Source organism: Erinaceus europaeus, chromosome 1 (assembly GCF_950295315.1).
Source record: "Erinaceus europaeus chromosome 1, mEriEur2.1, whole genome shotgun sequence".
NCBI classification, from domain to species: Eukaryota; Metazoa; Chordata; class Mammalia; order Eulipotyphla; family Erinaceidae; genus Erinaceus; species Erinaceus europaeus.
In genome coordinates, this window is record NC_080162.1 from 180,002,579 (window position 1) to 180,027,834 (window position 25,256).

At 41.3% G+C, this 25,256-nt stretch overlaps 1 protein-coding gene across 2 annotated transcripts; it reads right to left on the reverse strand.

Moving 5' to 3' along the window:
* Window positions 1–15,509: 15,509 nt before the first annotated feature.
* TMEM70 (transmembrane protein 70) lies at window positions 15,510–22,797 on the reverse strand. 2 transcript variants are annotated; one of them, XM_060200037.1, is made up of 4 exons: window positions 22,412–22,797; window positions 22,298–22,378; window positions 18,969–19,068; window positions 15,510–16,160 (listed from the first exon to the last, which is right to left on the reverse strand). In XM_060200037.1, the coding sequence occupies exons 1-4, from the start codon at window positions 22,532–22,534 to the stop codon at window positions 15,703–15,705; spliced, it is 762 nt and encodes a 253-aa protein (XP_060056020.1). In that variant the 5' UTR covers window positions 22,535–22,797; the 3' UTR covers window positions 15,510–15,702. The 2 variants fall into 2 exon arrangements, with proteins under 2 accessions (XP_060056020.1, XP_060056015.1); XM_060200032.1 differs by having other exon boundaries at window positions 22,298–22,368; window positions 22,402–22,797.
* Between the last annotated feature and the right edge of the window lie 2,459 nt (window positions 22,798–25,256).

The window sequence follows — 25,256 nt, forward strand, 5'->3', positions numbered from 1 at the left end:
GGTTGGCATCATAGTAGCATCTGGAACGGAACCTGGTGCCTGAAAAGAGTTAAGATATAAAGCCAAACAAATTGTTAACTAATTATGAACTTGGTGGCTGAAAACCATTAAGACCTAAAGCAGAACACATTGTTTAATAATCAGGAACCTAAAGGTAGGAATACTGCAGATGAAGATTTGGTTGTATGCTTCACATTGGTTTTGGTCTCGCTCTCCCCCGCCGGGAGATTTGGTTTGGCCCCTGCTAGTTTTGCGCCTTTCTCCCCGCCCCCTACCCTATGTACTTCCTGGAGTCCCAGCCGCAGCCGTGGGAGGAGAAAGATGGAGAAGCACATGGTGTGGTGATTTGCCCACTCGTAAATAAAGATTCAACTGCAGCTTCTCTGCCCAGCCGTGTGTCCTCGAGTCTCTGTCTTCTGCCGCAAAGCTAGCCCGGCCAACTAGCGCCCCGAACCTTAACAACAGATCTCCATTTTGGAACTAGCTAGTAGGTCTATTTCAGGTATATTCCAAAGGGCCTATGACTTTATTAGTTTTTGCCTGAGCCTGACATCTGATATGCAGGTGGACCCAAGTTATTGTCTGGGAGATGATGTCAAGGCTGGAAAAAGGGATAGAAAGCTAGATCAGGGAAGAAAGTAACTCCCAGTGTGGACATTTACACACCGATTGTTCAGTCTGAAGTAGAGAGCCCTAAGTGGTCTGATTTCAGCAATGCGTCCCCTCAGGAGTCCATCTGAGGTCAGCAAGATTTCCCCTACACCATCTACCCCTTGCATGGGAAAACATTAACTGTGTTCAAGGTAAAGATCTGTGCATCAAAACCACATGAAACTTCTCAGATGGGTCAGAAGGACAATGTGATGAAGTGCTGAAATGAGTGCAGCCTAGAATGTTCCTAGCTATGACCACGGAATGTGAGCTCAGACCAGTGGGGATGCAGAGGTTGCACAGGCTCATGTGCTAAGTATAACAGACATGGGCCCTAGGTCAGATCAATGAGGTTTACAGTTAATACTATTTATATATTTTTCCCATATTTGGGAGCTACTCTATGCCCTGATCTAGCTTTCTAGTCGTATTTCCAACTCTGACACCATCTTCTCAGACAGTACTTTTAACCCACCTGCATGTTAGCTGTCAAGCTCAGGCAAAAATTACTAAAGTCATGGGCCCCTTGGAATATACCTAAAATAGACCTCCTAGCTTCTTCCAATATGAAGACCCCATCTGCAGTATTCCTACCTTTAGGTTCCTGATTATTAAACAATGTGTTCTGCTTTAGGTCTTTTTATTTATTTATTTATTTACTTATTGGGGAATTAATGTTTTACATTCAACATGCTTTAGGTCTTAATGGTTTTCAGCCACCAACTTTCAGGTGTTACCATGATGTCAACCTGACTTCCCTGGGCAGACAGTCTCACTAATCAGTACTGGAACCCACCTCTCCAGATCCCTACCTTAGCTGGGAAAGATAGGAACAGGCTGGGGATATGGATCAACCTGTCAATGCCCATATCTAGTGGGGAAGCAATTACAGAAGCCAGACCTTCCACCTTCTGCACCCCATAATGGCCCTGTTTCCATACTCCTAGAGGGATAAAGAATAGGAAAGCTTTTAAGGGAGGGGGTGGGATATGGAGTTCTGGGGGGTGGGAATTGTGTGGAATTGTACCCTTCTTATCCTATGGCCTTGTCAGTGTTTCCATTTTATAAATTAAAAATTTTTAAATAAAAAATAAAATAGAGGGGACAGGCAGTGGGCACTGGGTAAAGAGCTCATACTACAGTGCACAAGGACCCAGGTTGAAGCCCCTGGTCCCCACCTGCAGGGGGAAAATTTCAAGAGTGGTAAAGCAGGGCTGCAGGTGTCTCTCTGTCTCTCTCCCTCTACCTCCCCCTCTCAATTCAATAATAAATATAAAAAAAAGAAAGGGAGAGAAGAGATAAAAAGGAGGTGTGGGGGGAAGAGAGACCAACCACAGCAGTGAATTTTCCTTCATCGTGGTAGGGGCCAGGCTCTGGGCTGTATGGCAAAAGCAGGCATTCTATCCAAGTGAGCCTCATGAAATAGTTTTCAAGAAAGATACAAATCAGGGGGCAGGTGGTAGTGCACCTGGTTGAGTGCACATGTTATAATGTGCAAGGGCCCAGATTTGAACCCGTGGTCCCCACCTACAAGGCAAAGCTTCATGAATGGCGAAGGAGCAGAACTGCAGGCGTCTCTCTGTCTCACTGAACAGATTTTTTGTTGTTGTTGTTGTGATTATTATTATTGCTGTTATTGATGTCATTGTTGGATAGGACAGAGAGAAATGGAGAGAGAAGGGGAAGACAGAGAGGGGGAGAGAAAGACACCTGCAGACCTGCTTCACCACTTGTGAAGCGACCCCCTGCAGGTGGAGAGCTGGGTCGGAGAGCTTTGCCACATGTGCGTTTAACTGCTGTGCTACTGCCCAACCCCCCCACTGAACAGATTTGTTCCATGTTACCAGACTGACGCTGAAAACAGATTTGTTGTTATTTTAGAATTACAAATGTTATCTTTCTTTTTAAATTTATTACCTTTATTTATTTGTAGGTTAGAAACAGTCAGAAATTGAGTGGGGAGCACTTAACCAGGTGTGCCATCTCCAGGCCCCTGAAAAATTCATCTTTTAGGGCCAGGTGGTGGGGCACCTGATTGAGCACACACATAATGCGCAAAGACCTGGATTCAAACCCCGGTCCCTACCTGCGGGGGAAAGCTTCAAAAGTGGTGAAGTGGTGCTGCAGGTATCTGTCTCCGTCCTCTCTCTCTTCTTTAATATTTTATTCCTTTTTATGAGAGAGATACAGAGAAATACAGAAATACCGGAACAATGCTCAACTCTGGTTTATGGTGATGCTTGGGATTGAACCTGAGACCTTGGAGCTTCAGCACAAAAGTTTTTTATTATAAAACATTATGCTGTCTACCCAGCCCTCTGTCCCTCTCCATTTTCCCCCTTCTGTCTCTGTTTCAGTCTCTATTCAATAAATATTTTTTCTTTGTTTAATCTTTTATTTTTATCTTATTTATTTATTATTGGATAGAGACAGAGAAATTGAGAGGGGAGTGGGAGATAGAGAGGGAGAGAAACAGAGAAACATCTGCAGCCCTGCTTCACCACTTGTGAGGCTTTCCCCCTGCAGGTGGGGACCAGGGGTTTGAACCTGGGTCCTTGCTCACTGTAATGTATGCGCTTAACCAGGTATGCCACCACCTGGCCCCCATAAATCAATTTTTAATAAAGAAAAGAAATATATACCTTTTTAACTTGTCTTCTGTAAGTTAGCAGCTTCATACTTGAGTGAGCTCTCCCTATAAACTCATTATGTCCCTGCTGCTCCTCCATCAGTGGCCCTAATACACAGGCAAATCCTATCATTACTATCCTATCAGGAAACAGATGTAAGACAACTCCATATAGACTGGCTGCTTTGTTCTCTCAATTTCTCTCTGTCCTGCCCAACAACAACATCAATAATAACAATAATAATAACTACAACAACGATAAAACAAGGGCAACAAAAGGGGGGGGGGGAATGGCCTCCAGGAGCAATGGATTCATAGTGCAGGCACTGAGCCCCAGCAATAACCTTGGAAGCAAAATGAAAGGAAGGAAGGAAGGAAGGAAAGAAGGAAGGAAGAGAGGGAGGAAGGGAGGAAGGAAGAAAACCACCTATGCATGTCATCATGTTCATATATATATATATATATATATATATATATATATATATATATATATATATCCACCCCCCTTTTTTAAATTTTTATTTATAAAACGGGAACACTGACAAAAACCATAGGATACACCCACACCTATGGACATCTAATCTTTGACAAAGGTGCTCAGAGTATTAAATGGGGAAAGATGAGTCTCTTCAACAAATGGTGTTAGAAAAAAAATGGGTTGAAGCATGTAGAAGAATGAAACTGAACCATATTGCACCAAAGTAAAAGACTCTAGGGTGGGTTGGTGGGGAGAATACAGATCCAAGAAGGATGACAGAGGACCTAGTGGGGGTTGTATTCTTATATGGAAAACTGGGAAATGTTATGCATGTACAAACTATTGTATTTACTGTGGAATGTAAAACACTTCCCCCATAAAGAAATTAAAATAAATTTTGAAAAAAGAATGAAACTGAACCACTATATTTTACCAAACAGAAAAGTAAATTTCAAGTGGATCAAGGACTTGGATATTAGACCAGAAACTATCAGTTACTTAGAGGAAAATATTGGCAGAACTCTTCTTCGTATAATTTTTTTTTAACCAGAGCACTGTTCAGCTCTGGCTTATGGTGGTCCTGGGGGGACTGAACCTGGGACTCCAGAGCCTCAGGCATGAGAGTCTGCTTGCATAACCATTATGCTATCTACCCACTGCATATTCTCTGCATAAATTTTAAAGATATCTTCAATGATATGAATCCAATTACAAAGAAGACTAAGACAAGTATAAACCTATGGGACTACACCAAATTAAAAAGCTTCTGCACAGGAAAAGAAACCACTACCCAAACCAAGAGAACCCTCACAGAATGGGAGAAGATCTTTACACGCCATACATCAAACAAGAGTTTAATAAGCAAAATATAGATGATTCCACTTCCGGAGGCGGAGCTACGAGCAGCAGATCGCTTTCTCTCCTCTCCTCTCCTCTCCTCTCCTGGCCTCTCCTCTCCTCTCCCAGATCAACTAGGAATACCAAAGGAGACCACCTGGACCGAAACAAGACAGGACTAGAATGACCACAGGAACCCAGTAAATCACCCGTGAGTACAAACACGCGTGGCTGGTGACAGAGAGGAGAGAGGGGCCTAAGGAGAGATTAAGTGACTGCTAACAGTTTAACAGTTTATCAGTGGAGACACCACCTCCAGTCTGCTCCACAACAAGGGGACAGCTGAAGGGAGGAAAGGACTCCCCAGAGACTCACCAAGTGCAACTCTGAGTCTCCATTGCTACTACCCTCAGAATCTGGAGCAGCAACAGGGAGGGACACCAGGGGACAGAGATCTAACTGGGAAACTCAGGAGACCTATACCTCCGTGGCATAGCTGAGGGGCTGTGAAAGTCTCTTTGCATAACCACTGGATTATCTCTGCCACACCCTGCTTTATCTCTTGGTCAGGAGTCAGTGATTAAGCTAAGAAGCCTATTGATAGTTTAAAAGCCCTCAGGCTCCCATAGCCTACAGGGAAGAAAAAAGAAGAAGCTTTTATACCACTGAGCTCCAACTCAGGGATTGAAAAAACTGTTAACTTCTACCACGGTAAACCCTTTAATTAAATTACTTAGACACAAGTCAATCCAGGCAATAGTGATCAATAATTTGAAAAGTACTGATAAAGGGAACTCATAACATAATATATAAAATGGTTAAAACAACAAGAAAAAATATTGGAGACTCGAACCAGGACAAGAGTCCAGCTAAAAGTCCTCCAGAGGGTGAAGCACAAAACAACGAGTTCAACATCCAAACATTAGCTAAGGAAATAATAACAGGAGTGAGTAAAGAATTTGAAAAAATTGTAATCAGAAATGCAGGAACAACAAATGAGAAAATGGAAGAAAATTCTAATTATCTCATGGTTATTAGAGAGCTGAAAGCTGAAATCGATGAGCTAAGAAGGCAACTAGCTGAACAAGCTAAAACAGTATCAGAGTAGGGCAACAAAATAGATGAACTCCAGAAAGCAGTAGAGGGCAGAGAGAATAGAATCTATGAGGCTGAAGACAGAATTAGCAAGATTGAGGATGAATTAGAGACAACTAAAAAAGAAGTAAGAGATCTCAAAAAGAGATTAAGAGATGCTGAAAACAACAACAGAGTCCTATGGGATGACTTCAAAAGAAACAATATACGCATTATTGGCTTACCAGAGGAAGAAAGAGAAGGAGAGGAAGAAAGCATTCTCCAGGCCATAATAGCTGAAAATTTCTCTAGTCTAGACAACACCAAAGACATAAAGATTCAAGAAGCCCAGAGGGTCCTAAACAGAATTAACCCAGACCTAAAGACACCAAGACATGTCATACTTAGAAAGGAAAGGAATAAGGATAAAGAAAGGATCCTCAAGGCTGCAAGAGAAAAACAAAGAGTCACCTACAAAGGAAAACCCATAAGATTAGCAGCAGACTTCTCCATACAAACATTACAGGCCAGAAGAGAATGGCAAGATATCTATCGAGTGCTCAATGAGAAAGGCTTTCATCCAAGAATACTATATCCTGCTAGACTGTCATTCAGACTAGATGGAAGCATCAAAACCTTCTCAGACAAGCAACAGTTGAAGGAAGCAACCATCACCAAGCCTGCCCTGAAAGAAGTTGTGAAAGGTCTCCTATAAACAACCAGACCAGTCTCCTATAAACAACCAGTGAAAGGATGGAAAACTATCATACAAGCCAATGGCCCACAAAAAAGGGCAGGAACAACTATTCTCATATCTGACATGATAGACTTTAAAATAGATAAGATTAAAAAAGATAGGAATGGACACTACTTAATGCTCAGAGGATCAGTCAATCAAGAGGACTTAACAATTATTAATATCTATGCACCCAATGAGAAGCCATCTAAATACATCAAAATTCTACTGAAAGAGCTACAGAAATATATTAACAGTAACACAATCATAGTAGGGGACTTCAACACCCCACTATCTCAACTTGACAGATCATCCAGGAAGAAAATCAGTAAAGATATAAGGGAGCTAAATGAAGAGATAGATAAACTAGAACTATTGGACATTTTCAGAGTCATTCATCCCAAGAAACTGGAATACACATTTTACTCAAATACACATGGATCATTCTCAAAGATAGACCATATGTTAGGCCACAAAGACAGCATCAGTCAATTCAAGAGCACTGATATCATCCCAAACATCTTCTCAGACCACAGTGGAATTAAACTAACACTTAACAATCAACAAAAGATTAGTAACAGTCCTAAAATGTGGAAGCTCAACAGTACACTTCTTAACAACTTCTGGGTCAAAGAGGAAATCAAGGAAGAAATCAAAATGTTTCGAGAGTTCAATGAAAATGAAGACACAAGCTATCAAAATATTTGGGACACAGCTAAAGCAGTCCTAAGAGGGAAGTTCATAGCTATACAAGCACACATTAGGAAACAAGAAAAAGCACAAATAAACAGCCTGATTGCACATCTTAAATACCTAGAAGAAGAACAACAAAGGAATCCTAAAGCAACCAGAAGGACAGAAATCACTAAAGTTAGGGCACAAATAAATAACATTGAGAATAGGAAAACCATACAAAAGATCAATGAAAGTAAATGTTGGTTCTTCGAAAGAGTAAACAAAATCGACAAACCTTTAGCCAGACTCACAAAACAAAAAAGGGAGAAGACCCAAATAAATCGGATAGTAAATGAAAGAGGAGATATCACAACAGACACTGCAGAAATTCAACATATCATGCGAGGCTTCTATGAACAACTATATGCCACCAAGCTAGAGAACCTGGAAGAAATGAATGATTTCCTAGATACCTACCAACTTCCAAAACTAAGTAAAGAGGAAGTGGATAACATGAACAGGCCCATCACAGCTAATGAAATTGAAACAGTTATCAAAAATCTCCCCAAAAATAAAAGTCCTGGATCAGATGGCTTTACAAATGAATTCTACAAAACTTTCAAAGAAGAACTAATACCTCTACTTTTAAAAGTCTTCCAGAAGATTGAAGACACTGGAATACTCCCTGCCAGCTTCTATGAAGCCAACATCACCCTGATACCAAAAGCAGACAGGGACACAACCAAAAAAGAAAACTACAGACCAATATCTCTGATGAACATAGATGCAAAAATATTCAACAAAATTCTAGCCAACCAGATACAGCAGTATATCAAAAAGATTGTTCATCATGACCAAGTGGGGTTTATCCCAGGCATGCAAGGTTGGTTTAATATACGTAAATCAATCAATGTGATCCACCACATCAACAAAAGCAAGACCAAAAACCACATGGTCATATCAATAGATGCAGAGAAAGCCTTTGACAAAATACAACATCCCTTTATGATCAAAACACTACAAAAAATGGGAATAGATGGGAAATTCCTGAAGATAGTGGAGTCTATATATAGCAAACCTACAGCCAACATCATACTCAATGGTGAAAAACTGGAAGCATTTCCCCTCACATCAGGTACTAGACAGGGCTACCCACTATCACCATTACTATTCAACATAGTGTTGGAAGTTTTTGCCATAGCAATCAGGCAGGAGCAAGGAATTAAAGGCATACAGATTGGAAGAGAAGAAGTCAAACTCTCCTTATTTGCAGATGACATGATAGTATACATGGAAAAACCTAAGGAATCCAGCAAGAAGCTTTTGGAAATCATCAGGCAATACAGTAAAGTGTCAGGCTATAAAATTAACATTCAAAAGTCAGTGGCATTCCTCTATGCAAACACTAAGTTAGAAGAAATTGAGATCCAGAAATCAGTTCCTTTTTCTATAGCAACAAAAACAATAAAATATCTAGGAGTAAACCTAACCAAAGAAGTGAAAGACTTGTATACTGAAAATTATGAGTCACTACTCAAAGAAATTGAAAAAGACACAAAGAAGTGGAAAGATATTCCATGTTCATGGGTTGGAAGAATTAACATCATCAAAATGAATATATTACCCAGAGCCATCTACAAATTTAATGCTATCCCCATCAAGATCCCAAGCACATTTTTTAGGAGAATAGAACAAATGCTACAAATGTTTATCTGGAACCAGAAAAGACCTAGAATTGCCAAAACAATCTTGAGAAAAAAGAACAGAACCGGAGGCATCACACTCCCAGATCTCAAACTATATTATAGGGCCATTGTCATCAAAACTGCTTGGTACTGGAACATGAACAGACACACTGACCAGTGGAATAGAATTGAGAGCCCAGAAATGAGGCCCCACACATATGGACATCTAATCTTTGACAAAGGGGCCCAGACTATTATATGGGGAAGCAGAGTCTCTTCAACAAATGGTGTTGGAAACAATGGGTTGAAACATGCAGAAGAATGAAACTGAATCACTGTATTTCACCAAATACAAAAGTAAATTCCAAGTGGATCAAGGACTTGAATGTTAGACAAGAAACTATCAGATACTTAGAGGAAAATATTGGAAGAACTTTTTTCCGCATAAATTTTAAAGACATTTTCAATGAAACGAATCCAATTACAAGGAAGACTAAGGCAAGTATAAACCTATGGGACTACATCAAATTAAAAAGCTTCTTCACAGCAAAAGAAACCACTACCCAAATCAAGAGACCCCTCACAGAATGGGAGAAGATCTTTACATGCCATACATCAGATAAGAGTTTAATAACCAACATATATAAAGAGCTTGCCAGACTCAACAAGACAACAAATAACCCCATCCAAAAATGGGGGGAGGACTTGGACAGAATATTCACCACAGAAGAGATCCAAAAGGCCGAGAAACACATGAAAAATTGCTCCAAGTCTCTGATTGTCAGAGAAATGCAAATCAAGACAACAATGAGATATCACTTCACTCCTGTGAGAATGTCACACATCAGAAAAGGTAACAGCAGCAAATGCTGGAGAGGGTGTGGGGTCAAAGGAACCCTCCTAAACTGCTGATGGGAATGTAAATTGGTCCAACCTCTGTGGAGAACAGTCTGGAGAACTCTCAGAAGGCTAGAAATGGACCTTCTATGACCCTGCAATTCCCCTCCTGGGGATATATCCTAAGGAACCCAACACATCCATCCAAAAAGATCTGTGTACACATATGTTCTTGGCAGCACAATTTGTAATAGCCAAAACCTGGAAGCAACCCAGGTGTCCAACAACAGATGAGTGGCTGAGCAAGTTGTGGTCTATATACACAATGGAATACTACTCAGCTATAAAAAATGGTGACTTCACCGTTTTCAGCCGATCTTGGATGGACCTTGAAAAAATCATGTTGAGTGAACTAAGTCAGAAACAGAAGGATGAATACGGGATGATCTCACTCTCAGGCCGAAGTTGAAAAACAAGATTAGAAAAGAAAACACAAGTCGACCCTGAAATGGAATTGGAGTATTACACCAAAGTAAAAGACTCTGGGGTGGGTGGGTGAGTGGGGAGAATACAGGTCCATGAAAAATGATGAATGAAATAGTGGGGGTTGTATTGTTAAATGGGAATCTGGGGAATGTTATGCATGTAAAAAAAAAAAAAAAAAAAAAGAAGTAGAAACGCAAAGCAGAAATTGACTGAGTTTGGAGTATGGCACCAAAGTAAGAAAGCAGAAGTACACTAGAGTTTGCAGTGAGTACCTCCCTAATACTTCCTCTCCACTTTTCCAAGCTTTGGGTCCATGATTGCTCAACAATTTGTTTGGCTTTGTATGTTAACTCTCTTTTCAGTCACCAGGTTCCAGGTGTCATCAGGATGCCGGCCAGACTTCCCTGGATTGAAGACCCCACCAATATGTCCTGGAGCTCAGCTTCCCCAGAGACCCACCCTACTAGGGAAAGAGAGAGGCAGACTGGGAGTATGGACCAACCAGTCAACGCCCATGTTCAGCGGGGAAGCAATTACAGAAGCCAGACCTTCTACCTTCTGCAACCCACAATGACCCTGGGTCCATGCTCCCAGAGGGATAGAGAATGGGAAAGCTACCGGGGGAGGGGGTGGGATATGGAGATTGGGCGGTGGGAATTGTGTGGAGTTGTACCCCTCCTACCCTATGGTTTTGTTAACTAATCCTTTCTTAAATAAAAAAAATAAAAATAAAAAATAAAATAAATAAATAAATAAATAAAAAAAAGACACAAAGAAGTGGAAAGATATTCCATGTTCATGGGTTGGAAGAATTAACATCATCAAAATGAATATATTACCCAGAGCCATCTACAAATTTAATGCTATCCCCATCAAGATCCCAAGCACATTTTTTAGGAGAATAGAACAAATGCTACAAATGTTTATCTGGAACCAGAAAAGACCTAGAATTGCCAAAACAATCTTGAGAAAAAAGAACAGAACCGGAGGCATCACACTCCCAGATCTCAAACTGTATTATAGAGCCATTGTCATCAAAACTGCTTGGTACTGGAACATGAACAGACACACTGACCAGTGGAATAGAATTGAGAGCCCAGAAATGAGGCCTCACACCTATGGACATATAATCTTTGATAAAGGGGCCCAGACTATTACATGGGGAAAGCAGAGTCTCTTCAACAAATGGTGTTGGAAACAATGGGTTGAAACATGCAGAAGAATGAAACTGAATCACTGTATTTCACCAAATACAAAAGTAAATTCCAAGTGGATCAAGGACTTGAATGTTAGACAAGAAACTATCAGATACTTAGAGGAAAATATTGGAAGAACTTTTTTCTGCATAAATTTTAAAGACATTTTCAATGAAACGAATCCAATTACAAGGAAGACTAAGGCAAGTATAAACCTATGGGACTACATCAAATTAAAAAGCTTCTTCACAGCAAAAGAAACCACTACCCAAACCAAGAGACCCTTCACAGAATGGGAGAAGATCTTTACATGCCATACATCAGATAAGAGTTTAATAACCAACATATATAAAGAGCTTGCCAGACTCAACAAGACAACAAATAACCCCATCCAAAAATGGGGGGGAGGACTTGGACAGAATATTCACCACAGAAGAGATCCAAAAGGTCGAGAAACACATGAAAAAATGCTCCAAGTCTCTTGATTGTCAGAGAAATGCAAAGCAAGACAACAATGAGATATCACTTCACTCCTGTGAGAATGTCATACATTAGAAAAGGTAACAGCAGCAAATGCTGGAGAGGGTGTGGGGTCAAAGGAACCCTCCTGCACTGCTGCTGGGAATGTAAATTGGTCCAACCTCTGTGGAGAACAGTCTGTAGAACTCTCAGAAGGCTAGAAAGGGACTTACCCTATGACCCTGCAATTCCCCTCCTGGGGATATATCCTAAGGAACCCAACACATCCATCCAAAAAGATCTGTGTACACATATGTTCTTGGCAGCACAATTTGTAATAGCCAAAACCTGGAAGCAACCCAGGTGTCCAACAACAGATGAGTGGCTGAGCAAGTTGTGGTCTATATACACAATGGAATACTACTCAGCTGTAAAAAACGGTGACTTCACCGTTTTCAGCCGATCTTGGATGGACCTTGAAAAAATCATGTTGAGTGAACTAAGTCAGAAACAGAAGGATGAATACGGGATGATCTCACTCTCAGGCCGAAGTTGAAAAACAAGATTAGAAAAGAAAACACAAGTCGAACCTGAAATGGAATTGGAGTATTGCACCAAAGTAAAAGACTCTGGGGTGGGTGGGTGGGTGGGGAGAGTACAGGTCCATGAAAGATGATGGGGGTTGTATTGTTAAATGGGAATCTGGGGAATGATATGCATGTACAAACTATTGTATTTACTGTTGAATGTAAAACATTAATTCCCCAATAATGAAATAAATTATTTAAAAAATAATAATAAGCAAAATATATAAAGAGTTTGCCGGGAGTCAGGAAGTAGTGCAGTGGGTTAAGCGTATGTGGCGCAAAGCCCACGGACCAACGTAAGGATCCCGGTTCAAGCCCCGGCTCCCCACCTCCAAGGGGAGTCACTTCACAGGTGGTAAAGTAAGTCTGCAGGTGTCTACCTTACTTTCCCCCTGTCTTCTCCTCCTCTATGTCTCTCTTTCCTATCCAACAATGATGACAACAAGAATAACTACAACAATTAAACAACAAGACAACAAAAGGAAATAAATATTAAAGAAAAAAAAAGAAAAAAAAAAGGAGCTTGCCAAACTCAACACGGAAACAAATAACCCCATCCAAAAATGGGTAGAGGACATGGGCAGAACATTCACCACAGAGGAGATCCAAAAAGCCAAAAAACACATGAAAAAATGCTCCATTGTTAGAGAAATGCAAGTAAAGACAAGATACCAGTTCACTCCTGTGAGACAGCAGAAAAGGTAGCAGCAACAAATGCTGGAGAGGTTGTGGGGTCAAAGGAAACCTCCTGCACTGCTGGTGGGAATGTCAATTGGTCCAGCCTCTGTGGAAAGCAGCCTAGAGAACTGTCAGAAGGCTAGAAATGGACCTACCCTATGCTCCTGCATTTCCTCTCCTGGGGATATATCCTAAGGAAGCCAACACACCTATCCAAAAAGATTTGTATACACATATGTTCTTAGCAGCACAATTTGTAATAGCCAAAACCTGGAAGCAACCCAGGTATCCAATAACACGAGTGGCTGAACAAGTTGTAGTATATATACACACTGGAATACTACTCAGCTATTAAAAATAGTTATTTCGGGAGTCAGGCGGTAGCGCAGCAAGCTAAGCGCACGTGGCGCAAAGCACAAGGACCGGTGTAAGGAGCCTGGTTCGAGCCCCTGGCTCCCCACCTGCAGGGGAGTCTCTTCACAGGCGGTGAAGCAGGTCTGCAGGTGTGTCTTTCTCTCCTCCTCTGTCTTCCCCTTCCTCTCTCCATTTCTCTCTGTCCTATCCAACAACGACAACAACGACATCAATAACAACAATAATAACTACAACAATAAAACAACAAGGGCAAGAAAAGGAAATAAATAAATAAATAAATATTGTTTAAAAAATGGTGATTTCACTGTTTTCAGCCCATCTTGGATGGAGCTTGAAGAAATCATGTTGAGTGAAATAAGTCAGAAACAGAAGGATGAATATGGGATGATGTCACTCTCAGGCAGAGGCTGAAAAACAAGACCAGAAGAGAAAATACTAAGCAGAACCTGGAGTTGGTGTATTGCACCGAAGTAAAAGACTCTGGGGGAGAGGGGGAGAGTACAGGTCCTGGAAAAGGATGACAGAGGACCTAGTGGGGTCTGTATTGTTATGTGGAAAACTGAGAAATGTTATGTACAAACTACTGTATTTATTGTCAACTGTAAAACATGAATCCCCCAATAAAGAAATTAAAAAAAAAAAAAGAGGGAGAGAAAAGGAAGAAGGAAAGAAAAAATGAAAGGGAGGGAAAAAGGAAGGGCCAACACAGAAGGGCTTTAACTACATATAGCTGCTGCAGAAGAAAAAAAGAACTCCTCCTCAGTGGGAGCCAGCTGGTGACATATCCAGGGGAGCACCTATGTCATCATGCTTATGGACCTGAGTTCAAGCCCCTGGTCCCTACCTGCAGGGGGATTGCCTCAAAAGCAGTGAGGCAGTGCTACAGGGGTCTCTTAGCTTCCTCTTCCCTCTAATTTCTTTCTGTCTCTAACAAAAATAAATAAGTTTTTATTTTTTAAAAAAAATAGGATAAGGGGTACAACTCCACACAATTCCCACCACCAGAACTCCATACCCCGTCCCCTCCCCTGATAGCTTTCCTATTATTTATTCCTCTTTATCACTATTCAAGGAAATAGAAAGAGATACCAAGAAATGGAAAGACATCCTATGCTCATGGATTGGAAGAATATCATCAAAATGAATATTCTCCCCAGAGTCATATACAAATTTAATGCATCCAAGTTCCACCAAGCTTCTTTAAGAGAATTACAATCATTTATCTGGAACCAGAAAACACCTAGAATTGCCAAAATAATCTTGGAGAAAAGAAACAGGAATGGAGGTATCACACTCCCAGATCTCAATCTATATTATAAAGCCATCATCATCAAAACAGCCTGGTACTGGAACAAAAATAGGCACACAGACCAGTGGAACAGAATTGAAAGCCCAACTAAACCCCCACACCTATGGACATCTAATTTTGATAAGGGGGCCCAAGGTATTATTAAATGGAGGAAGGAGACTCTCTTCAATAAATGGTGCTAGGAAAACCGGGTTGAAACATGCAGAAGAATGAAACTGAACCACTTTATCTCACCAGAAACAAAAGTCAACTCCAAATGGATCAAGGACCTGGATGTTAGACCAGAAATTATCAAATATTTAAGAGGAAAAAAATTGGTGGAACACTTTCCCAATTAAACCTCAAGGACATCTTTGATGATACAAACCCAATTGCAGGTTCCAGATAAATGACTGTAATTTTTGCTCTATTCCCTTAAACAAAAACAAATCAATGGGACTACATCAAATTGAAAAGTTCTGAATAGCCAAAGAAACCACACTCGAACAAAGAGACCCCTCACAGAATGGGAGATCATCACGTATCTACCCTTTTTTAAAAACACAAATGGTGGGAGTTGGGCGGTAGGTGGCGCAAAGCACAAAACCAGATCCCAGTTCAAACCCCTGGCTCCCAACCTGCAGGGGAGTCGCTTCACAGGCAGTGAAGCAGGTCTGCAGGTGTCTATCTTTCTCTCCCCCTCTCTGTCTTCCCCTCCTCTCTCCATGTCTCTCTGTCCTATCCAACAACGATGACATCAATAACAATAAAAAACAACAAGGGCAACAAAAGGGAAAATAAATATAATAAAAAAATAAAAAACACAAATGGTAGAATATTTACATCTTCAAACATAGCTTATTTTATTAGAAGGGAACATAATTCTTGGAAAGTTAATTTTAAAAAGTCCTATTTGATACAGTTTCAACTTATTTAATAATCAGTCACTAACAGTAAAACAAAGGTAAAGGCAATTTTATTGTTACACATTCTAGCTTAAATTACATTTAAGCAAAAACAAAACAACAGATTCACTTGTTATCTCTATGCTGTTCCTCTTCACTGGCTTCTTCGACATCAAAAGTGAGTGGCTTGTCATAACCCATTAGGTGGTTATAGTCCTCAGGATTGGGGAAGAGTGCTGGGTTAACTAATAGTGATTTTGTTTTAGCATAAAATGTGGTAAACACATTTGCAGTATTTGGAATCTTCACATCATTCTGGTGAAACACAGTACTTGTTTCTGAAAGCATGACACTGTAAGTTATGGCTTTATAAGTGTCTGTTGTAGCCTGATGGTACAATCGAATAACATAGCCCTTTGTAAGGAAATGAAGCAGTGTTGGGGTGATCACTATAAAACACCCTACGACGCCATAAAATAAGATTTGCAAAGGCAGACTTCCAAATACAATATTATTTTGTGCAAAAATGTACGGTAGAAATGCAAGGCTTATCAAACTTGTAGAGTAAGAAAAACATTTCACACCTAAGTAGGAAGAAAATAAAAGAGAATTAATACTTCCAAATTATATATATATATTCATTCTATCCCCCAAAATATCAACACATATATAGGGGTTGGGGAGATAGCATAATGGTGATACAAAAGACTTTCATAACTGGGAAATGTTAAGCATGTACAAACTATTGTATTTACTGTCGAATATAAAACATTAATTCCCCAATAAAGAAATTTTTAAAAAAAATTTTTATGCCTGAGGCTCCAAAGTCCCAGGTTCAATCCCCATCACCATCATAAAAGTGTTCAAGTATCCCTCTGTGTATCTTTCTCTCTGTACCTCTCTGTCATTAAAAATAAATAAAATGGCCCCCATAGGACCTTGCCCTCAACTTGGATCAACAATGGTAGAGAATGTTCCATCTTCCAAAAGGAGGATGGACAACATACTCTATGCTACACCTGAGGAAGATGGGTCGATACTGGGGCAGCTTGGAATGTTCCTACTCATGACCACAGAATATGAGCTCAGATCTACAGGGATGCAGAGGTCACATAGGCTCCTAAACTAATTATGGGCCCCAGATCACATCAAATTGATGGAGTTTACAGTCAACAATATTTATAACCCTTTCCCATATTAGGGAGCTACTCTCTTCCCTGATCCAGCTTTCTGGTCCTTTTCCCAGCATGACATCATCTCCCCAGACAATAAGTAGGATCCACCTGCATATCAGATTTCAGGCTCAGGCTCAGGCTCAGGCAAAAAACAAACAAACAAACAAACACTAGAATAGCTACAGGCCCTGTGAAATTTAACTAAAATATGCCTACTAGCTATCTACAAAATGGAGGACCCCCCCCCCAACTCTTCATGTGCACTATTCCAGCCTTTAGGTCCATGACTGGTCAACAATTTGTTTGGCTTTGTATGATAACTCTCTTTTCAACCACCAGGTTCCAGATGCTAGCAGGATGCGACCAGACTTCCCTGCACAGACAACCCCACCAATGTGCCTTGGAGCTCTGCTTCCCTTCCCCTCTAAGGAAAGAGAGACAGGTTGGGAGTATGGATCGACCTGTCAATGCCCATGTTCAGCGGGGAAGCAATTACAGAAGCCAGACCTTCCACCTTCTGCATCCCACAATGATCTTGGGTCCATACTCCCAGAGGGTTAAAGAATAGGAAAGCTATCAGGGGAGGGGATGGGATACAAAGGTCTGGTGGTGGGAATTGTGTGAAGTTGTATCCCTCTTATCCTATGGTTTAGTCAATGTTTGCTTTTTATAAATAAAAAATTTAAAAATAAATGTTATAAAATAAACATACATATATAGTACTTATTACACTATAGACTATTTATAATGTATTTATGGGCAGTCTACATATTTTATTCATGAAATCTACAAAAAAAGCCCTACAGATATGTCATTATTATCACCAGACCTATTTAAAAAGTAAGGCACTTGCTCATTGTGTATTGGGGTTCAAAACCCAAGCAAATTGACTCTAGGGTTCATGTTGTCAGTCATTACATTCCAGGCTTATCCAGGTGGGAAATCTGCTTTAGGATTAACGAACCTCTACTTCAGTTCCCCAATCAAAGACGTAGTACTACTCAAATACCTCTGTATTATCAAAATTAATTTAGTCAGTGCATTATCAAATAAAACCATTAACAATGACTTCCACATATCTAACATAAAATGTCCAAATAGTGGCTAAAGAGATAGATTTACAAAGCATGAGGTTCTGAGTTTGATATCCAGCATCACATACAGCAAAGTGATGCTTTGGTTCTATTATTGATAAATAAAATTAAAATATATATAAAAACAATAAGGGCATGGTCTGGGAGGTGATACAGTGGATAAAGCATTGGACTCTCAAGCATGAGGTCCTGAGTTCAATCCCCGGCAGCACATGTACTGGAGTGATGTCTGGTTCTTTCTTTCTCTCTCTCTCTCTCTCTCTCTCTCTCTCTCTCTCTCTCCTCCTTTCTAATAAATAAAATCTTTATAAAAAAAAAAATAGTGGTCTGGGAGGTGGCGCAATGATAAAACTTTGGACTCTCAAGCATGAGGTCCCGAGTTTGATCCCCGGCAACGCATGTGCCAGAGTAATGTCTGGTTCTTTCTCTCTCCTCCTATCTTTCTCATAAATAAAAATAAAATCTTTAAAAAAAAATAGAGAGAAAGGAAGAAAGGAAGGGAGAGAGGAAGGAAGTTCTGCTGTTTAAAAGATCAAAAAAAAGGGGGGGGGGGGGAATGGCTTCTAGGAGCAGTGGATTTGTGGTGCAGGCACCAAACCCCAGCAAATAACTCTGGAGGAAAAAAACACAAAAATGAAAAATACACTATAATCTTCTCATATGCTAAGAACACTTTATCACATGAAAGAAAACAAAAGGAAACGTCCTCTATTTTTTCTCTTTATGACACGCAGCTGGGAGGTAGCGCACACATTACTAAACGCAGGGACCTAGGCTAAGCTCCCACTCCCCACGTGCAGGGGGGGTGCTTCACAAGCAATGAAGCAGGTCTGCAGGTGCCTTTTTCTTCCTCTATTTCCCCCTCCCCTCTCAATTCCTCTTTGTCCTATCATATAAAATAGAAAGAAGAACAAAAAAAAAAGCTGCCAGGAGCAATGGGTTCCTAGTGTTGGTACTGAGCCCCAGCAATAACCCTGGTGACAATAAAAACAGAGACTACCACAGAGTCACTCTAGCACCTCTGAGGACAAGGACAGAACTCGGGACCTCATGCCTGCAAGTCTGGCATCCAAATCACTGAACCACCTGCCAAGCCACCATACTTACACTTTTGATTACCTACCAAATACTTTTCGGGCCAAATTCCCAGTATAAATCAGTCTTCCATCTTCTGATTTTTCAAGGTGTGTATGTGAGCATCGAACACATATTTCCTGAGAAACCTATTGGACCAGAGACCATTATAATGTAAGCACATCATGAATGACATTTCAGATAAACTTTAAAATTTGTGTTCTTACCTAGTGGGTAATTGTTATGGGGAAAACTGAGAAACGTTATGATTGTACAAACTACTATATTTTACTGTTGACTATAAACCACTAATCCCCCAGTAAATAAATTTTTTAAAAATTGGTTTGTTTAAAAATATATAATGAAAAGTAGAAGAGCAGGTCACATGAAGTGATTAAAGGAATTGTCCCAAATGATCTACACAGCTAAAGAAATCAAACTGGCTAACCAAATAGCTTTCCTTAATTATAGTCACAGTTCTACAGGTAACCAAGTTGGAATTTAAAGATCTGGGTTTGCATTCCAAATCCCAGGCTTTTACATAAAATGTGACTTTAAACTGCTAGAAGAGTTTAGGGAATAGGTTATTTGTTTGTTTTATTGCCACCAGGGTTACCAGTAGAACTCAGTGCCAGTACTAAAAATCCATGCTCCTGACAGCTTTTTTTCCCCCCTTTTTCTCTTTATTTTATTTGATAGAACAGAGAAACATTGAGAGAAGAGAAAGACAAGACACCTGGAGGAGACCCGCTTCACCATTCCTACATTTCCCCTGCTAATGGGGGTTGGGGGCTTGTACATGGTAATGTGCGCACTCAACCACGCGCTCCACCACTCAGCCCTCATAAAATTGATTTTTTTTCTTTGCCTCCAGGGTTATTGCTGGGGCTCAGTGCCTGCACCACCAATCCACTGCGCCTCGAAGCTACTTTTTTCCCTCTTGTTGCCCTTGTTTTATCGTTGTTGTGGTTATAATTATTATTCTTGTTATTGATGTCATTGTTGGATAGGACAGAGAGAAATGGACAGAGGACGGGAAGACAGAGAGGGGAAGAGAAAGACACCTGTAGATCTGCTTCACTGTCTGTGAAGCGACTCCCTGCAGGTAGGGAGTTGAGGGCTCGAACCAGGATCCTTACGCCGGTATTTGCGCTTCGTGCCACATGCCCTTAACCCGCTGCGCTACCACCTGACCCCCATAAAATTGTTTTTTATTCCACTATTAATGAAAACATACTCTCATGGGGGCTGGGTGGTGGCACACCCAGTTAAGCACACATATTACCAAGGGCAAGGACCTAGTTTGAGTCCTCCACTCTCCACCTATAGGGGGACACTTCATGAGTGATGAAGGTATTCTCTTTCTCCCTCCCTCTTTAATTCCCCCTCTTCTTTCAATTTCACTCTGTCCTATCTTATACCTGGGTTCACACTCCCAGAGGGATAAATAGGAAAGCTTCCAATGAAGGGTATGGGATGCAGAACTCTGGTGGTGGGAACTGTGTGGAATTGTACTGTACCCCTCTTATCCAACGGACTTGCTCATAATTAAATTAATAAAACAATTAGAAGGAAAAAAAAAAAACAGGAAAAAATGGCTATAGGCAGCAGTGGACTCGTAGTGCCAGCATTGATCCTGGGCAAAAATGCTGGTGTAAGAAAAAATTACTCTCATTCAATTGCCCTAAAAGATTCAAATGCACTAGCTTTTTTAAATATAAAATTGACTTAGTACAACGATGTTAGTAAGTCATTGCAAATTACTTAAAATCCAGACCATTTTCCACATTCTTAAAATTATACTACTGAAGATATTAACAACAACAAAACAAAAAAAATACAACTCTTTCCCTAAAGGCCCTGCATCCATTCCTTTTATTCTCATTAATAAGAAGAAAAAGAAAACTTAACTTAAAATGCCACAAGTTTCAGAGTGGAAGAGTTCTACATTAAGTGTGAAAATAAATCACAAAGCACATACAGTTGAAAAAAAGAAAAAGCATTTTGAAATTATGTCAGCTCCTAACTCCATCCTCTTTCAGGCTTTAGCTAATTTAGTCACAACAGTTAACAAGGCAGAAATTGCAGGCAATTTGTTTTATAAGAGTTAAAATATGCTACAAAAGGCTGGGAAAGTGGCCTGGAGGTGGCGCAATGGATAATGCACTGGACTCTCAAGCATAAGGTCCAGAGTTCAATCCCCAGCGCACATGTACCAGAGTAATGTATGGTTCTTTCTCTCCTCCTATCTTTCTCACTAATAAAAAATAAAAATAAAAAATAAAAACAAAAGGGGGGATTATGAGGAGGGGAGCCAGGTGTGGCACACCTAGTTAGGTGCACAGCTAACTAACAGCGCACAAGGACTCAGGTTCAAGCCTCTGGTTCCCCACCTGAAGGGGGAAGTTTCACCATTGGTGAAGCAGGGCTGCAGGTTTCTCTCTGTCTCCTTCCTTATCTATCTCCTCCTCCCTTCTCAATTGTCTTTCTTTCTTTTTTTTTTTTTATAATTTTAGTTCCAAAGGCTCAATCATTTTTTTAAATATTTATTTATTACCTTTTGTTGTCCTTGTTTGCCTTCTCAATTTTCTGTCTCTACCCAATAATAAATAAAAGTATACATAAAGATGACATTTTAAGGGGGGGGACTGCAATGATAGCAAGGCTTTCATTCCTGCAGCTCTGAAGTCCCAGGTTCAATGCCCAGCACCACCATAAGCCAGAGTTGAGACGCGCTCTGGTCTTTCTTTCTGTAACCCTCTCATTAGAATAAGTACCTCTCATTAAAATAAGCAAATAAAACATTTTAAAGGCAACTATATAAACCCATTATTTTTAAAAGAGGAAAAATTTAAACTGTAAAATATGGTATAACATCTAAAACCCCCCCCCATTCTGAAGTAGCAAAGTGTAATGAACATGTAACCCTAATTTCTCTGCAAATTAACCTTACCGGAACTTCAAGGATATGCAAAAAGGGCAGGGGTAAATGGCATAATGGTTATGCAAACAGACTCTCATGACTGAGACTCCAAAATCTCAGGTTCAATCCACCTTTACGCCTGTAATTCTAAGGTCCCAGGTTCAACCCCCTAAGCACCACCATAAGCCAGAAATGGAATAAAATTAAAAAGAGAAAATGCAGTCATCACAATTGCAAATTAAGATCTTGGGGGGATTGCCGTCACCTTATGGAGTGCTTACAACAACTTAGAAAATAACTCCTTTGCAAGCTGATTTCCTCCTAGACCACAGAGGCTGTGAACCCGCGGTGGGTCCGAGGCCTGCTAATTTCTCCCACCCCAGAAGCAGGAGACTGCAGGTTCGGGGGGCGGAGGGGTGCCCAGGCCCCACATAAGCCCACCGTCACCCCCTCACCCGTCCTAGAGACTTCTGCCAGCCGAGCTGCGCTCGCAGGGGCCGCGGGAGAAGCCGCGCCGAGCTCCACAGCCGCGCGCTCCCGCCGCCGCCGCCGCCGCAGGGCCCCGCGGCCCCGCTGCAGAAGGCCGCCCGCGGGCTCCGGAGCACCGCGGCCGCCCCCGGTACGGTCCTCAGGCCGCCACGCCGCAGTCCCGGGGCGCTCCGGCCGCCCAGCAGCAGCAGCAGCAACACCATCGTCGCGGCGTGAGAGGCGGCGGCGCGCTGCCCGGCCCAGGCTCCCGCCCCACGCGGCCGCCGCGCAGTGCACGGCCGCTCTGCAGCCCCGAGTCACAGGCCCGATTGGCCGCTCCGGCCTGCGCGCCACGTTCGGCCTGTCGGCGACTTGCCGGGCCGGGCGCTTTCCCGGCGACTAGCTCCCCCCAGCACCCCACAGCCTCTCACGGCTGGCTGTCGCGACCAGAATGGAGGGGGGATAACTGAGGGGGCGGGGTGCACTAGGCTGTAGCCCAGCGGGTTAAGCCCACATGGCGGCGCAAGGACCCCGGTTCGGCCCCTGGCTCCGCCCCTGTAGGGCGGTCACTTCGCCAGTGGTGAAGCAGGTCCTCTTTCGATTTCTCTTTCCTCTCCAACAACAACAGCTATAACAACTACAACAAGGGCAACAAAAATGGGAAAAAATGGCCTCCAGAAGCAGTGGATTCCTAATGCAGGCACCAAGCCCAAGCAATACCAAGAGACCCCCCCCAAAAAAAAATACAACCCCCCGTTGTTTTTTGTTGTTTTTTTCTTTTGAACCAGAGCTCTGGCTAATAGTGGTGCTAGAAATTGAACCTGGGTCCTTGGCGTCTCACGCAGGAAAGTCCTTTGTATAATAACCATTATGCTAACTCCCTAGCTCTGGAAGGAAATCTTTGGGGAGGTAGCTCACCTATTTCCTCTGCACAAAAATGCTAGCAACCAAGAAATAAATTTTAGGTGTCACTGCACCATATATTATATATTCATATATATATATATATATATATATATATATATATATATATATATATATTTAATGAGAGAGATTCAGAGACAGCGAGACCAGAGCACTGCTCAGCTGTATTTTAGGGTTGTGAAGAATGAACCTGGAACTCCAGCGCCTCAGGCATGAGAGGTTTTTTGTTTGCTTTTTTGTTTTGTCTTTATTTATTTATTTGCCTCCAGGCTTATTGCTGGAGCTCGGTGCCAGCATTAGGAATCCACTGCTCCTGGAAGCTATTTTTTCCCCTTTTGTTGCCCTTGTTATCGTTGTTGTTGTTAATGTTGTTGTCATTACTGTCGTTGTTGGTGGATAGGGCAGAGAGAAATCGAGAGAGATGGGGAAGACAGAGGGGGAGATAGGCACCTGCAGACCTTGTGAGGCAACAGCCCCCCCACCCCCATCCACCCCACTCCCCCATCCCTCCCACCCCCAACTCCCCGGCAGCAGGTGGGAAGCCGGAGGCTAGAACCAAGATCCTAGCCAAGGTCCTTGCACCATGTGTGCTTAACCCCCTGCGCTACCGCCCGGCCCCCTGTCTTTTTATTTATTTATTTATTTATTTATTTATTTATTTTGCATAACCATCATGCTCTCTCCCCAATCCAAGAAATAATATTTATATGATTTGAACACAGATGGATATAAATTTAATCTAACAACTAGGTTGTAGGAAATAGGTGGAATTTGTTTTCTCTGTATATACTTCTTCGATTTATTGCATTCAGTAGCCAGGCAAGTAGTACAGTGGGTAAAGCACTGACATCTCAAGTATGAGGTTCTGAGTTTGATCCCTAGCATTGCATGTGCCAGAATAGTGTTCTGATTCTTTCTCTCATTAAATAACTTAAACATTAAAAATAAAAAGTTCTAACAGTCACATTTTGTTGTTTTGCTTTGTTTTTACTAGAGGACTGCTCTGCTCTGGTTTATGGTGGTGTGGGGGATTGAACCTGGGACCTTATCTTGGAGACTCAGCCATGAAAGTTTTTTTGTATAATCTCCCACCCATCATCTGCCACTTGTTAGAGAATATTGAAAGCTGGGAGTAGATAGTATAATGGTTATGCAAAGAGAACTGAAAGCCTATTGTTGAGAAGTTAGAAGTGGAGGATGCGAAGATAGCATTGTACAGATAAATAATATAGCACTGCAAATTAGATGAAGGGACCTAACCAGTGGTGCACCTCGTTAGGTGCACAAGCCTCCTTCCCCACCTATTGAAGAAAAACTTTTTTTTTTAATTTTTTTAAATTTATTTCTTATTGGGGAATTAATGTTTTACATTCAACAGTAAATACAATACATGTACATGCATAACATTCCCCAGTTTCCCATTTAACAATACAACCCCCACTATGTCATTTATCATCCTTCATGGACCTGTATTCTCCCCACCCACCCACTCCAGAGTCTTTTACTTTGGTGCTGAAGAAAAATTTTCGAGTGGTGAAATACTGCTGCAAATGTCTCTTTCTCCATCCCTCCCCCTACACCCCAACTTATGTTTATCCAATAAAGAAAATCCTTTTTTTAAAAAAAATAGTAGATAAAATTGGGAATGTAGCCCACAAGGTGGCTCAGTAGTTAGGACACTGATTGGACTTGTAATTATGAGGTCCAGAGATCAGTCCCCACCATCACATGTGTCAGAGTGATGCTCTGATTTTCCATCATATATATATATTTGCTTTGTTAGTTGGGAGTGCATAGTTCTGACATGCTGAGGAACACCTAAAAATAAAGTAACATGATGCTGTTATATAATTGAGCTGTATCAATTTACAAAATGCTACAGGTCAAAAGACCTTAAGCTTAATTTGAGTTCAAAATGTCTAAAGGCTAGGGGAGTCGGGCTGTATCGCAGCTGGTTAAGTGCATGTGGCACAAAGCGCAAGGACTGACATAAAAATCCTGGTTGGAGCCCTGGCTCCCCAC